Below are 12,763 nucleotides of genomic sequence, written 5' to 3' on the forward strand. Positions count from 1 at the left end.
TGGGGTGCATTAAAAGAGGTCTGGATACACATGATGAGAGCATTATACTGCCTCTGTACAAATCCCTAGTTAGACCGCACATGGAGTACTGTGTCCAGTTTTGGGCACCGGTGCTCAGGAAGGATATAATGGAACTAGAGAGAGTACAAAGGAGGGCAACAAAATTAATAAAGGGGATGGGAGAACTACAATACCCAGATAGATTAGCGAAATTAGGATTATTTAGTCTAGAAAAAAGATGACTGAGGGGCGATCTAATAACCATGTATAAGTATATAAGGGGACAATACAAATATCTCGCTAAGGATCTGTTTATACCAAGGAAGGTGACGGGCACAAGGGGGCATTCTTTGCGTCTGGAGGAGAGAAGGTTTTTCCACCAACATAGAAGAGGATTCTTTACTGTTAGGGCAGTGAGAATCTGGAATTGCTTGCCTGAGGAGGTGGTGATGGCGAACTCAGTCGAGGGGTTCAAGAGAGGCCTGGATGTCTTCCTGGAGCAGAACAATATTGTATCATACAATTATTAGGTTCTGCAGAAGGACGTAGATCTGGGTATTTATTATGATGGAATATAGGCTGAACTGGATGGACAAATGTCTTTTTTCGGCCTTACTAACTATGTTACTATGTTACTATGTTACTATGCGCAAGATGTGTTACTCTGGGAATCTAACTGCACACAAAGGCGGACCAGCGGACCTCAACAACCATCAGTAGCTCCATTATTTGCATCTGCTGCTTCTGCCTCCTCCTCTGTTACCTTTCCAACTATTAAGATGCAGGTCTTCAACCGCAGAATATCAGGTTCTTTGCCCGCTCCAGTCACGCCATCGGCTGTAAAGGAAACCGACATACCTGCTGCTTTAGACCAATTGCAGAAAACAAGCACATTACAACTTTTGCAATCCATGGTAACATCTCTACCTGCACCTCTCCCGGTCCAGCAGTTAGCCCGGTTCACAATACTCCACCTTCTCTCAGCACTGGGAGTAGCCCATGGTACCGCAGTTGTGGTCACGTAAAAGTTTGTTTCATCCTACACATGACAAAGCTAAGAGGTTGAACTCCATCATCTCCAATCTGTTGGCCACGGAAATGCTGCATTTCCTCCTGGTAGATGCAGATAGTTACCGTAAGCTCATGGTCATCACAGTCCCCCAGTACCAATTGCCCAGTAGCCATTCATTTTCTAAGAAAGCTGTGCCTGCGCTACACCAGCATGTCACAGACATCATAACCCATTCCTTGACTAAACCTCTGACTGCCAAGGTGCATTTCACCACAGACACTTGGCCGAGTAAGCATGACCATCTTTCTGACAGGAAAATGGATGACTCTGGTGGCTGTGAGGGCAGGTGCTTCTCCACATGTTTTGGAATCTCTATGGCTTGCAGGACAAACCTCTACTTTTCACACTTCCACCTCTGCTTCTAGCTCCTCATCTATCTCCTCTACAGCCTCCACCTGCACCCTCAACCTCTGCCTTAATGAGACATGCATTCCTACTTTGCAGAGTGAATCCACACCACCTCAATACTGCACAGCCAGGGATCACCGCAGCCAGGCAGTATTAAAATTGACATGCCTTGGAGATCACAGTCATACAGGTGAAGAGTTGTGGACAGCTCTTCGGGTTCTGTTTGATCAATAGCTGTCTCCGCTGATCCTGCGCCAAGGGAAGGCCGTGTCCAATAATAGTGCGAACCTGATGGCAGAATTATGGTGAGCATGGATTACATCCTCAACCTGGTGATACAGCATCTTCTCCACCACTGTCCTGGCCTGGGTGAGCTGCTACAGAAAGCATGGAAGCTGTGTGCTCATTTCTGCTTTTTTGTACCCCTCAGGTCATTGACTTGCATTGATAGAGTGGTCTCTGACCATGCCAGTTAACAGGTTGATATGCGATGTGCTGACACGGTGGCAGCAGCAATGGGCCCTGATGCAGTATGTTAGGTTGTATAACATGGGCCAATGCAGTACGGATGTGGCACATATAATGTTTATGGAGTGGGCATGGATCAAGGATCTCTGCACCCTTCTGCAGTTTCAAAATGGCTACGAAGATGTTTAGCACTGATGACGCCATCATCAGCATCACTATCACTAGCCTGCAGGAAGAGATGGTGGTCCCAGAAGAAGAGGAGGAAGCAGAGGAGGATGTGGAAGGGATAACATTGTCTCTAAGTTCTAGACTGTTGTCACACAGGCGGGAGCCAAGGGAAGCTTGATTATTACAAATGATTGGGGCTGGTGATAACAGACAAATTGTTGTCGAAGGTGCAAGATTCGAGGAATAAATGAAGGAAGCAAAGTTGATGGGTGAACAACTGTCATATGAAGAGGAAAATCATCCCCTCTCTGTTCTTTGTGGTTGGTGGGAGGGGACGCAGGAAACAAGCATCATTATAACCCAGACACCAACACAGCATGGGCTTGGATCTCTTGGAGTTCAACATATGAGGGCCTGCTTGCTGCTCTCTCTGCCTCTCTGCATTATGATCATTGCATAGTTATGAATAGGTATACAGCTGACTAATGGATTGCGACTCTGTTCGATCCACTTTATAAAACTAAATTTTGCCAGATGCTTCCAACCCTGAAAAAGGACCTGTGAATACTGGAGTATCGAAACACACTTTTACACAACCTTAAGAGAGCTTTTGCCCAAGACATCAGTGAAGCACAAAGCTCACATCGCAGCTCTAGACTTCCAACCTCTGGCACAGAGATTGGTCAATGCCAAAACATTAGCAGCAGCAGTACTGCAAATGGAAGAAGCAATTCCTTTGAGTCCTGTGACACTTTATTTAGACCAACTCATGCACCAGCACAACAGAGTTCAAGTCTTACACATGGAGAATGAATGGAGAGGATGGTACAGGAGTATCTAGAACTGAATATCAATACTATCAGGGAGGGTTTGGACCCTTTCACATTTTGGTCTTCCAAAATGGATGAGTCGCCTGAGCTCTCCTCACACACCTTGGAGGTTTTATTGTGCTCGGCAGCGAGTATTCTATCAGAACGTGTCTTCAGCACTGTTGGTGGTGTCCTGATGGATAATAGCAGCCAGCTGTCCCGTGAAAGTGTACACCACCTAAATTGAAACAAGATGAACAAGTCAAGGATCTCAAAGGACTTTTACATCCACATTGCAGACTGTGCAGACTAGGAGAATATTGCATTTTTTACTGTGATGCATTAATGTCACAAAACTGCACTCTGTGATATCTTTAGTGTGACCTCTGTGGCTGCTGCTGTTGCTAACACAAATTTGTAGAAATGTGAACAGTCATGGTTGGCCTACATCTGCTGGGTTGGCTGTAGTGGAAGACGTGTCGGTCCCAATTATACTATTTCTATTCTCATGACATTTATTCCACTTTGGTGGTGTCAGGACCTCATTTTGATAAATATGAAAACTCCAGGTTGGAAGACCTGTTGATCCCTATTATATTGTTTCTACTGTGGTGAAATTGATGCTACTATGGTGGTGTCTGCCACTAATTTTTGGTAATGTGAACACTCCTGGTTGTGTCTCCTTCATGCGTGTTGCCTGTAGAATTAAGTCTCCAAGGCCGTCAGGCCTCCACTTCCTTGGATTCAACCACCAGTGTTACAATCCTTAAATTTTTATGACAATGGTAGTCTGGGAAACTGATATTTGTGCCATCTGAGTGTGGCACAGCATGAAAGCAGGTAGAGGTTGTTACATGTGGTATCAGGGCTTCCAGAAAAGGAGGTCTACACCGATCCCTCACCTACCTCGTGTTACTGTGACGTTCATTGGAAAGCTGTAAATGCCGTCCCAGACCCCGATACCTCATGCCTGGCTGATTGCTGCGGTTCCATGCTACAATTTGTACTGTGGGTGAATTGAGTACACTTTCCTGGTGTCTGTCCCTCATTTGATATGTTTTGGCAGCATTAAGGCCATTATTGTTGTGCATGTGTTTGTTTTTGCCTCCCATTGACTTGAACGGCGTTCGGTCATTTTTGGTGAATATTCAACAAATTAATTGGCAAATATTGCAAATTTGGCGAACATATTCCGAACCGAACATTGAAATATTTGCTCACCTCTACTCCTGAGGTCAACCCATAGGCACGCACTTGATATTTGCCATACAGTTTCAGAAAATGTCAGGAAGGGGTTAAAGGACTGTAACTTGGCTGAGGAATTTAAGACTTAAGTATTCAGTCGCTAATTACAGGCAATTTTGTTTTTATACTTTATTGTTGGTTTAATTATTTTTCACATTTGAGACAATGGGAATACGAATCTCTAGAGATTTCATTTTCTCCTTAGACCTTGTCGTCTGGTTATATATACAAAGACGGTTAATGTAATTGTGTCATCATTACCATTGTATATGTGACATTTACTGATCTGCGTATTCCACATTTTCCAATATCGGTGATATGATGTATATGTCTGCTGATCTTTACTTTCTTAGATCACTATTAAGGGAACAAATACAATTTCATTACTAATAAATAGAGCATGAAAATATCCGAGGTAAGTGATCTGAGAAGTCTGAAATCGAGTATTCGTTATGGACTTTGCACCAACTAGTGACCAATTTTAAGAAACATGATGTACAAACCACAGAAAAAAAATGTATAACTTGTGTTAGGTCTAACGTCTAGCTCTTGCCTATTATTAACATGGATTTCTCAGCTAAATACCTAAATACAACCAATAAAATATATCGTTTGTCCCACAAATCGATAAGTCAATGGACAGAAAAATAAAGAAAGGCATTTCTATTAATTTTTATATATTTTTTTTAAAGTATATTCACTATGACTGCCATTCCCGTTCTACAGACCTGTATAACACATTTCACTTTTACAGTACTGCATGTCATATAACCAAAAACAAAAAACGCGATGGTAGAATTGCTGATTTTTTATTTTTTTAAATAGTTCTATTTGGACAGATGTTTTTTTTTTCCATTTTCTTTTCCATTAAAAAGTTGTATAAATTGAGCCACAATTTAAATTATCACTCATGACTTGTGTTGAGCATTCCGATACCGCAAGTATCGGGTATCGGCCGATACTTGCGGTATCGGAATTCCAATACCGAGTTCCGATATTTTTGTGACATCGGGAATCGGTATCGGATCCATATTAATGTGTAAAATAAAGAATTAAAATAAAAAATATTTATATGCTCACCTCTCCGGAGGCCCCTGGACATCACCGCTGGTAACCGGCAGCCTTCTTTGTTTAAAATGAGCGCGTTTAGGGACTTCCATGACGTCACGGCTTCTGATTGGTCGCGTCCCGCTCATGTGACCGCCACGCGATCAATCAGAAGCCGCGACGTCATTCTCAGGCCCTAAACTCCTCATTCTAGGAATTTAGGACCTGAGAATGACGTCACGGCTTCTGATTGGTCGCGTGGCGGTCACATGAGCGGCACGCGACCAATCAGAAGCCGCGACGTCATTCTCAGGTCCTAAACGCGCTCATTTTAAGCAAAGAAGGCTGCCGGTTACCAGCGGTGATTTCCAGGGGCCTCCGGAGAGGTAATTATATCAATATTTTTTATTTTAATTCTTTATTTTACACATTAATATGGATCCCAGGGCCTGAAGGAGAGTTTCCTCTCCTTCAGACCCTGGGAACCATCAGGATACCTTCCGATACTTGGTGTCCCATTGACTTGTATTGGTATCGGGTATCGGTATCGGCGATATCCGATACTTTTCGGGTATCGGCCGATACTATCCGATACCGATACTTTCAAGTATCGGATGGTATCGCTCAACACTACTCATGACACAAATGACGAAAATGATGGAGGATACCTAAAAAGAAGCGTGATGTAAAAGTCCAGTTATCTAGAAGTCCATATAAGGGACCATTTATGTAGAGTCCATGGATGGAGAACTAGATGGACATCTTCAAGAATGACTTTTAATGACTGTCTACAAGATCAGGAAATGAAAGGAGAGGAGAATATTGCGTTTGACATTATTTTTTCATCAGTGTGAGACCATCATCAGAGCAAAAACGTGATAGTTGATAAATCAGAATAAAATGGAGAACCTATTGCATGGATCTATAAGACAAACCCTTTAGTGTGCATCAGTAATGATATCTAAGCCAACGCTCAAGACCTTGATGTCTTCTGTCAGATGTTTAGTGCAAGAGCCAGCTGTGAAGAGTTGTAGGAGATACTTTCAATGGGACTTTTTTATGGGTTGAGCAATCCTTGAGATTGAAAATCCATGTCAAAATAGCAATTATGCAGTTTATGATCAATGAAAAGTCTTCCCATGTTGCTTCCAAAATGAATAAGTGAAATGAATAAGTGAATATACCAGGAAATAGGATAGATAGTAATGCGATTTATAATCAACATGTTTCGAAGTCAAGAGACTTTTTCATCAGGAAAAACTCCCACAAACTTTGAGTTTCCCATGAATGAATTCGAAAAGTGCAGATTTTAAACCGCATTCCTTCCCATCTTGTTTACTGGAATCTTCCCTTGCATTTCTATAAGCAGCGCCGAGGACCCGCTAATTCCTTTTTGGCACTTTACCATTTTTTTTTTAATCTGGAGGCTGTAGAAGCAGATAATATTATTTTGTATTGCCGAACTGAACTAGGTGAGACCAACTTCAGCCTACTTTTTGTTTATCCTCGGTTAATACCCTATTGGGCTCCTTTATTTTTCAGTCTCTACTTCATGCTCATTTTAGTTCTAAACTTACGTTGTGGTGATATCTAGTGTAGCCACATTAATTTGTAATTTGATTTGCAGTTTGAGCCACCAATTTCATAAACTGTCCCCGAATAAAAATAAAAGGAAGGTCCATTGCTTCTAGGGAAGACTTGGGGTGAATTATAATGATCTTTTTTTTTTCATTCCTCGGATGGGAGTTAAGTACCCTGATGTGGGGGCTTCCTTATGAGCTTTTAACGTCAGCCAGCAGTAAGAGAGATGGTTTGCCTCAAGCCATATTTTGAAGTTTCTGTGTCATGCTTAAAGAAGTCTATAAAGCGAATTTGTCTTTCCTTTTTTTTGTAAACAAAACACTTTGCATTCAGTCTCTGTATTTTGATCTTATTTTAATAAGAAGCCAACAAGTGTGTCACTTTATTTTGTTATTTTTGCAGAAAAATCTAACTTCAGTCATCGAGTTTTTCTTGGTCGGATTTCAAAGTAACCAATGTTCAGTAGTGTTACTGATTTGTCTTCTCCTGGTGGTTTACTCTGGGACAATCTGTGGGAATCTCCTGATCATCACCCTGGTGTCCACCAGTAAGAACCTTCATACTCCAATGTACTTCTTCCTCTCACAATTGTCCATCAGTGACATTGTGTTGACCACAGATATTGTCCCCAACACTCTACACGTTCTCATGAATAATGGCGCGACCATTACTTTTATTTACTGCTTTACTCAGTTTTACATTTTTGGTGCTATAGAAGCATCTGAATGTTTCCTTCTCACGGTGATGTCTTACGACAGATATGTGGCCATTTGTAATCCTCTCCATTACACATCTATCATGACTAGTGCCCATTGTGTAAGGTTGTCCATATCTACGTGGTTACTCAGTTTTGGCTGTGCTCTTATTTTAACCTTAACAATATCGATGTTGACTTTTTGTGGACCAAATATCATTGACCATTTTTTTTGCGATACTGTTCCCTTACTGGAACTTGCCTGTTCTTCCACTTATACGATGGAGTTAGAGATCTATATACTGAGTTTTCCTACACTTGTGATCCCAACCACAATTATAATAATCTCTTATATTAATATTATCGTGACTATCCTACGATGTCAGTCTCGCATCAGTAGACAGAAAGCCTTCTCCACCTGCAGCTCCCACCTCACTGTGGTCTCCATTTTCTACTGTACTCTACTAAGTGTTTATGTTTTCTCGATGGGAGGACAAACATTGACTATTAGTAAACTTCTATCACTGATGTATACTGTAGTTACTCCATTTATTAATCCCATCATTTACAGTCTGAGAAATAAGGAAATCAAGAATTCTATTCAAAAACTCGTCAATAAATGTATGACATGTATTGAATTTATTTAATCTGTATAGTAAGGGGCCTAAAAAGAAGACATTTTTATTGCCTATGGGATCATTGTCAAGCAAGATGATGGCATTTATACCAATGTGTTGATGGGGGTCTGCTTTCATGGATGTCAAATTCCGTAACACACAATACATTAACTATGCCATGATGCAGATAACTGTATATTAAACACAACACAAACCATTGAACATGTCAAGTTTGATGCCATACTACACTTTAATAATAATAGGTCTGGATTTGGGTTCATGAAAAATCTAAGCCTGCACTCATGTTCTACGTATAGTCTCCCCTTTGCTGCGAGCCTATTAATGATCTTGGACTGCATCAGTGCAAGCCGGCTACCATGTTAATGGGAAGGTAGAATGCAGGCAGACAAAAAGCAATCACAATGGAAAAAAAAGTATGTAAAAACATTATTCATTAGTAACTATTAAAATATCGAAAGAGAAAAAATAAAATAAACACACTAGGCCTACGCATTTTGAGCACCAAATTTCTTAATCACAGGCTTCGATTAAGAGCCTTAGTGCTCAAAATACGTAGGCTTAATGTGTTTATTTTATTTTTTTTTCTTTTAATATTATAATAGTTTACAATAATATTTATTTTGACCTTTCCTTTGGTGTTGAATAAATTCATTCTTTGAAGGAAGTAAAGTGTCTAAGTCATCGATATCGTAAAAATCTTATACCGACTTTATACTTGACTTTTCACCAGGTTGGCCAGATATGATCCAGTTCTTATTGCCACTAATTCTGTTAAAAAAAAAGAAAGATTGTCAACTACTTTCTCTGAACCCCCCGCAAAATGGGATTCGGGCGGATGTGCCGATGGAGCTGTATAATATAACGGCATTCACAGAATGAATGTATACTCTGACTTACATCATTTTGTGGTGTACATGCCTCATGAAGGTTGATACTCAGACTTAGGAGACTGCATCTTTGTATCTGTCTCCAGCAGACGTACAAGACTGAAAGTAATGCACAACAGAGCATATGTTTGCTCTCTCGGCACCATTAAAGTCTATGCCCCAGTCAGCACTTAAGCCCAAATCCCATTTTGATGGAGGTTCAGACGTACACTCGGACAGGACCAATGAAAGGGGGCCAGAATGCAGTGTGAAAGCTTTCATGTCCTTTTTTTGTTCAGAAAAATGACAGCCACGATTTGCTAAACTCAAGCAGAAGCAAATTATAAATTCCACTTGAATATAATTGTTCATCTCAATTTAGTCTCTCATCTTTGGTTAAGATTAGTGATGAGTGAACGTGCTCGCCACTTCTCATTACTTTCTGGAGTATCACTATCCTCGGTGTACTCAGCGAGCAGCAAGCATTTCTGGGATTATTCAGCGGTAACTGGCGTCTCCACCCAGTATTTTTGGCAGACTTTAGAGACCCAATCATGTTGCAGGGATTGCCTGCCAGGCCATGAAACATGGCAGCCATCTTTGTTGTGGTCGTGCAGTGATTGGCTGGACTGTACAGCATCATCCCGAGTATGAGACCAGGCACCGCCCTGCTCGCCGCATTCTGTTCCTGTGTCAGCGAGAGTAGGAAGAGCTGCTGCCGAGATAGGGTCAGAATCGTGGTTTTAGAGGTAGTGTAGGTCTGCAACTCTTACATCCACAACTCCTGAGAAACCAACAGGCCTTTTTAGGGCTAATTCATGGGTCCCGATATTGCAGCGCTAGGCAGGCAGGGCACAGCATATCCACATCAGTGCAAGGCCTGCAGGCACTGTATGTGCTGTTATGATTAGGTAATTCAGTACCACAATGGACATAGAAGTCAGAGCACATACAGTGACCTGACAATAACCCAAAAACATAGAACGAGCTCTGAGACGTGGGAACTCTGCTGACCGCAATCCCTAATCCTCTCCAACCACACTAGAGGCAGCCGTGGATTGCGCCTAACGCTCCCTATGCAACTCTTCACAGCCTGAGAAACTAGCTAGCCTGAAGATAGAAAATAATCCTACCTTGCCTCAGAGAAATACCCCAAAGGAAAAGGCAGCCCCCACATATAATGACTGTGAGTTAAGATGAAAAGACAAACGTAGAGATGAAATAGATTTAGCAAAGTGAGGCCCGACTTTCTGAACAGAGCGAGGATAGGAAAGGTAACTTTGCGGTCAACACAAAACCCTACAAATAACCACGCAAAGGGGGCAAAAAGACCCTCCGTACCGACTAACGGCACGGAGGTACACCCTCTGCGTCCCAGAGCTTCCAGCAAGCAAGAAAAACCAAACAAGCAAGCTGGACAGGAGAAAACAGCAAACAAAAATAACAAAAGTATAACTTAGCTATGCAGAGCAGCAGGCCACAGGAACGATCCAGGATGAAGCAAGTCCAATACTAGAACTTTGACTGGAGGCCAGGATCAAAGCACTAGGTGGAGTTAAATAGAGCAGCACCTAACGACTTCACCACATCACCTGAGGAAGGAAACTCAGAAGCCGCAGTACCACTCTCCACCAACGGAAGCTCATAGAGAGAATCAGCCGAAGTACCACTTGTGACCACAGGAGGGAGCTCTGCCACAGAATTCACAACAATGTGCGTCCATTGCTCCCACTGCATCCCTCCCAAAGCTCCATAACTGTCTGCTGCTGCTTATTTACTACAGTGGGGCAAAAAAAGTATTTAGTCAGTCAGCAATAGTGCAAGTTCCACCACTTAAAAAGATGAGAGGCGTCTGTAATTTACATCATAGGTAGACCTCAACTATGGGAGACAAACTGAGAAAAAAAAATCCAGAAAATCACTTTGTCTGTTTTTTTAACATTTTATTTGCATATTATGGTGGAAAATAAGTATTTGGTCAGAAACAAAATTTCATCTCAATACTTTGTAATATATCCTTTGTTGGCAATGACAGAGGTCAAACGTTTTCTGTAAGTCTTCACAAGGTTGCCATACACTGTTGTTGGTATGTTGGCCCATTCCTCCATGCAGATCTCCTCTAGAGCAGTGATGTTTTTGGCTTTTCGCTTGGCAACACGGACTTTCAACTCCCTCCAAAGGTTTTCTATAGGGTTGAGATCTGGAGACTGGCTAGGCCACTCCAGGACCTTGAAATGCTTCTTACGAAGCCACTCCTTCGTTGCCCTGGCGGTGTGCTTTGGATCATTGTCATGTTGAAAGACCCAGCCACGTTTCATCTTCAATGCCCTTGCTGATGGAAGGAGGTTTGCACTCAAAATCTCACGATACATGGCCCCATTCATTCTTTCATGTACCCGGATCAGTCGTCCTGGCCCCTTTGCAGAGAAACAGCCCCAAAGCATGATGTTTCCACCACCATGCTTTACAGTAGGTATGGTGTTTGATGGATGCAACTCAGTATTCTTTTTCCTCCAAACACGACAAGTTGTGTTTCTACCAAACAGTTCCAGTTTGGTTTCATCAGACCATAGGACATTCTCCCAAAACTCCTCTGGATCATCCAAATGCTCTCTAGCAAACTTCAGACGGGCCCGGACATGTACTGGCTTAAGCAGTGGGACACGTCTGGCACTGCAGGATCTGAGTCCATGGTGGCGTAGTGTGTTACTTATGGTAGGCCTTGTTACATTGGTCCCAGCTCTCTGCAGTTCATTCACTAGGTCCCCACGCGTGGTTCTGGGATTTTTGCTCACCGTTCTTGTGATCATTCTGACCCCACGGGGTGGGATTTTGCGTGGAGCCCCAGATCGAGGGAGATTATCAGTGGTCTTGTATGTCTTCCATTTTCTAATTATTGCTCCCTCTGTTGATTTCTTCACTCCAAGCTGGTTGGCTATTGCAGATTCAGTCTTCCCAGCCTGGTGCAGGGCTACAATTTTGTTTCTGGTGTCCTTTGACAGCTCTTTGGTCTTCACCATAGTGGAGTTTGGAGTCAGACTGTTTGAGCGTGTGCACAGGTGTCTTTTTATACTGATAACAAGTTTGAACAGGTGCCATTACTACAGGTAATGAGTGGAGGAAAGAGGAGACTCTTAAAGAAGAAGTTACAGGTCTGTGAGAGCCAGAAAACTTGATTGTTTGTTTCTGACCAAATACTTATTTTCCACCATAATATGCAAATAAAATATTTAAAAAACAGACAATGTGATTTTCTGGATTTTTTTTCTCAGTTTGTGTCCCATAGTTGAGGTCTACCTATGATGTAAATTACAGACGCCTCTCATCTGTTTAAGTGGTGGAACTTGCACTATTGCTGACTGACTAAATACTTTTTTGCCCCACTGTATATACCTAGTTGCAGCTTAAATTTTCTTTTATTTTTTCCAAAAATTCACCCCCCTTCAAAAAAAATACAGTCTTTTATGTCAGACTGAGTCCCGGTGCATCTGTAGAAAAATCATAGTTTGTAAGGCATACGTAGCATAGTTGTGTCTGCAAGCCTTGCTCTACTATTTTTTTTTTATAAATTCACCCAAAAGCCCCCCCCCCAAAAAAAAAATTAATACAGTCTGTTATGTCAGACCTGATTTTTTTTTTTTAATCATATTTCCGCAGTAGCATAGTTCTGTGTGGTAGCCTTGTGCCACTTTTTTTTGGTCTTAAATTCACCAAAAAACAAAAAGGCCTCATGTATCTGCGTGCTCTAAGTTTGGGCATTGTAGGTCGGTTTTCCACAGTTTTTGCTGTCTGTTACTCCACTTATATACAGCGCTATTTTGCATTAA

The 12,763-nt window shown here is 41.9% G+C and overlaps 1 protein-coding gene across 1 annotated transcript in view; it reads left to right on the forward strand.

Moving 5' to 3' along the window:
- LOC138674862 (olfactory receptor 10A7-like) overlaps positions 1-8,079 on the forward strand; it is a 29,542-nt gene extending 21,463 nt beyond the window's left edge. Inside the window, exon 3 of the mRNA XM_069762681.1 lies at positions 7,141-8,079. Coding sequence (XP_069618782.1) covers positions 7,141-8,079 — 939 coding nt within the window. The remainder of the gene's footprint in view (positions 1-7,140) is intronic.
- The last annotated feature ends 4,684 nt before the right edge of the window (positions 8,080-12,763 follow it).

The sequence above is a fragment of the Ranitomeya imitator genome, chromosome 4 (genome assembly GCF_032444005.1).
Source record: "Ranitomeya imitator isolate aRanImi1 chromosome 4, aRanImi1.pri, whole genome shotgun sequence".
NCBI classification, from domain to species: domain Eukaryota; kingdom Metazoa; phylum Chordata; class Amphibia; order Anura; family Dendrobatidae; genus Ranitomeya; species Ranitomeya imitator.